The sequence below is a fragment of the Myotis davidii genome, unplaced genomic scaffold, assembly GCF_000327345.1.
Source record: "Myotis davidii unplaced genomic scaffold, ASM32734v1 scaffold401, whole genome shotgun sequence".
Taxonomy (NCBI): Eukaryota; Metazoa; Chordata; class Mammalia; order Chiroptera; family Vespertilionidae; genus Myotis; species Myotis davidii.
Genome location: NW_006291020.1, coordinates 1,209,752 through 1,211,815, shown reverse-complemented (window position 1 = coordinate 1,211,815; position 2,064 = coordinate 1,209,752). Strand labels below are relative to the sequence as shown.

The 2,064-nt window shown below is 60.3% G+C and overlaps 1 protein-coding gene across 1 annotated transcript in view; it reads right to left on the bottom strand.

Moving 5' to 3' along the window:
- SELE (selectin E) overlaps positions 1-2,064 on the bottom strand; it is a 9,982-nt gene that overhangs the window by 5,935 nt on the left and 1,983 nt on the right. Inside the window, exons 4-5 of the mRNA XM_006764206.2 lie at positions 1,238-1,345; positions 657-842 (exon numbers count right to left, since the gene is read on the bottom strand). Of these exons, the coding sequence (XP_006764269.1) occupies positions 657-842; positions 1,238-1,345 (294 nt within the window). The remainder of the gene's footprint in view (positions 1-656; positions 843-1,237; positions 1,346-2,064) is intronic.

Sequence of the window (2,064 nt, the reverse complement as noted above, 5' to 3'; positions counted from 1 at the left end):
AATTTGCGTCTAGGACGGAGCAAGGGGCTGCCCTCCTTCCCAGGGCGTCCAGCGCCCCGGAACTCCTGGGGGCGGCGCCCCCATAGGGGCTTTCCTTCTCTGGGGGCGATTGCCCTCTTTTCTGAGCGTTACTCTGGGCCCAGTGTCTCTGATCTACAGTCCGATCTCTCCGCGGGCCCCTGAGCGGGTTTTCAGGGGCCTCAGTGCCGGGAAGGAGACCCTCGGTCAGGAGCCGACTAGTGGTGGTGGAAACAGGAGTGACAGACAAGACACGCGTTCACTTTAGCCCCGTGGTCCCCGAGGAAGGGGTCGTGGTCTCTGGCCGAGAAGATAAGACAAAGCAAAGGAGACGCTGAGGCTGGCTGACTGCACAGCCCTGAGCGGGTCTGTTGTTGACGTCCAACAGGGAGAGAAGGCGAGAGCCCCTGAGGCCTAGAGCGTGTGCTCGGGTTTGCAAGTTACCAGGCCGCAGGGACACCCCTTTCACACGCAGAAAAAGCCTCTCTCACCCCAAGCGGGCGCCACCCTGGCCATAGACACGGGCTGAGAAACAAGCTTTCTTAAAAGACAGCGACAAAAAGAACTTTCCCGAGAGCTTGAAGACGTTCCAAGTTGGATAAAAAGCTGAGGCAGGCAGGGGTGGTTTGGGGACTCACCCTCGCAGCCTGGCAGGGGCGCACTCCACTCCCCGGAGGCGGTGCAGCGGGCAGCCTCGGGGCTGCTGGGCCTGTAGCCCTCCTCGCAGCTCACGGTGCAGGAGGCGTTGTAGCTGAAGCTGCCCCAGGGCTGGGTGCAGTCCAGGCGTCCGTGCTCAGGGGCGTGCTGGGCTGGGCAGGTCACCACTGGAAAGGGAAACCGAGTCAGTGCTGCCCTCTCTCAGCTCCTGTGGGAGGAGGGACCCTGGGAACAGCCGCTCCTGTGGGTTACAGGTTTCCTGAAAACGGCCGGTCTGCCTCCGGTCACAGAATCCCAGCCACAGCCCCCAGGAGGTCTATTCTCACGCTCATCTTGCAGCGAGGCAGCTGGGCCTCGGAGCGCAACTCCCAGCCGTGGTGCCAGATACATGGGGAATCTGGGGTTGAACCTGAAAGGTCCGGCTTCACAGGCTCAGCCCTTGCCCACCGACCCTGGGCACCACATGCCCCCCCGGGAAGCGGAGGCCTGCAGACCCGGCTCCAAGCCAGCGAGCTCGGCCGGCACTGCCGTCTCAGGGAGGGACAAGTGGCATCCGACTCACCCTGCTCGCACTGGAGGCCGCGGAAGCCAGGGTGGCACTGGCAAGTGTAGTTGTTGATGGTCTCCACGCAGTCGCCATGGCCGCTGCAGGATGTCGGGGTGCAGGCAGCTGCGGGCACACAGGCATGGCAAGGAGGGTCAACAGTGAGCACCACAGATGTCACCAATGACACGAGTGCCCGACGTTCTGACTGAGGCGCCTTCCCAGAGCGCCAGAGCTGAGCTCCAGGCTCACGGCTGAAACCTTGATGCCAGCACACGCGAGTCAGGGGGACGGCTGCTCCTGGCACCAAGACTAGGAAACTCACTGAATCACAAACTCGAAAGGTGGCTCCCCTGCCACCGGTAAACAAGGAGCCAAAACACGCCCCGTGCATGTGCATACACACCCTACACACATACAGACCTAGGCATGTAGCTATGGACACATGCATACATGGGTTCTTGCCTACATTCGCACAAAGAAGCAAAGAGATACTTTCTCAAGCAGCACACGTTAACACCAGATCTTTTAGAACATAAAATCATCGCCCTAGCCGGTTTGGTTCAGAGGGCTCCGTCCCCAGGAGGAGGCAGCCGATCAATTCTCTCTCATCATTGATGTTTCTATCTCTCTCTCCCTCTCCCTTCCTCTTTGAAATCAATAAAAATATATATGTTTTTAAATCACATAGAGACCAGTGTTTGCCTAGTGCCAGCAGTTTGTGCGAGGCCTCCCCCCACTGCCATGCCATGCCCACCTGTGTAGCACAGGGCGCCTCCCCCCACACCGTGCCCACCTGTGTAGCACAGGGCGCCTCCCCCCACACCGTGCCCACCTGTGTGGCT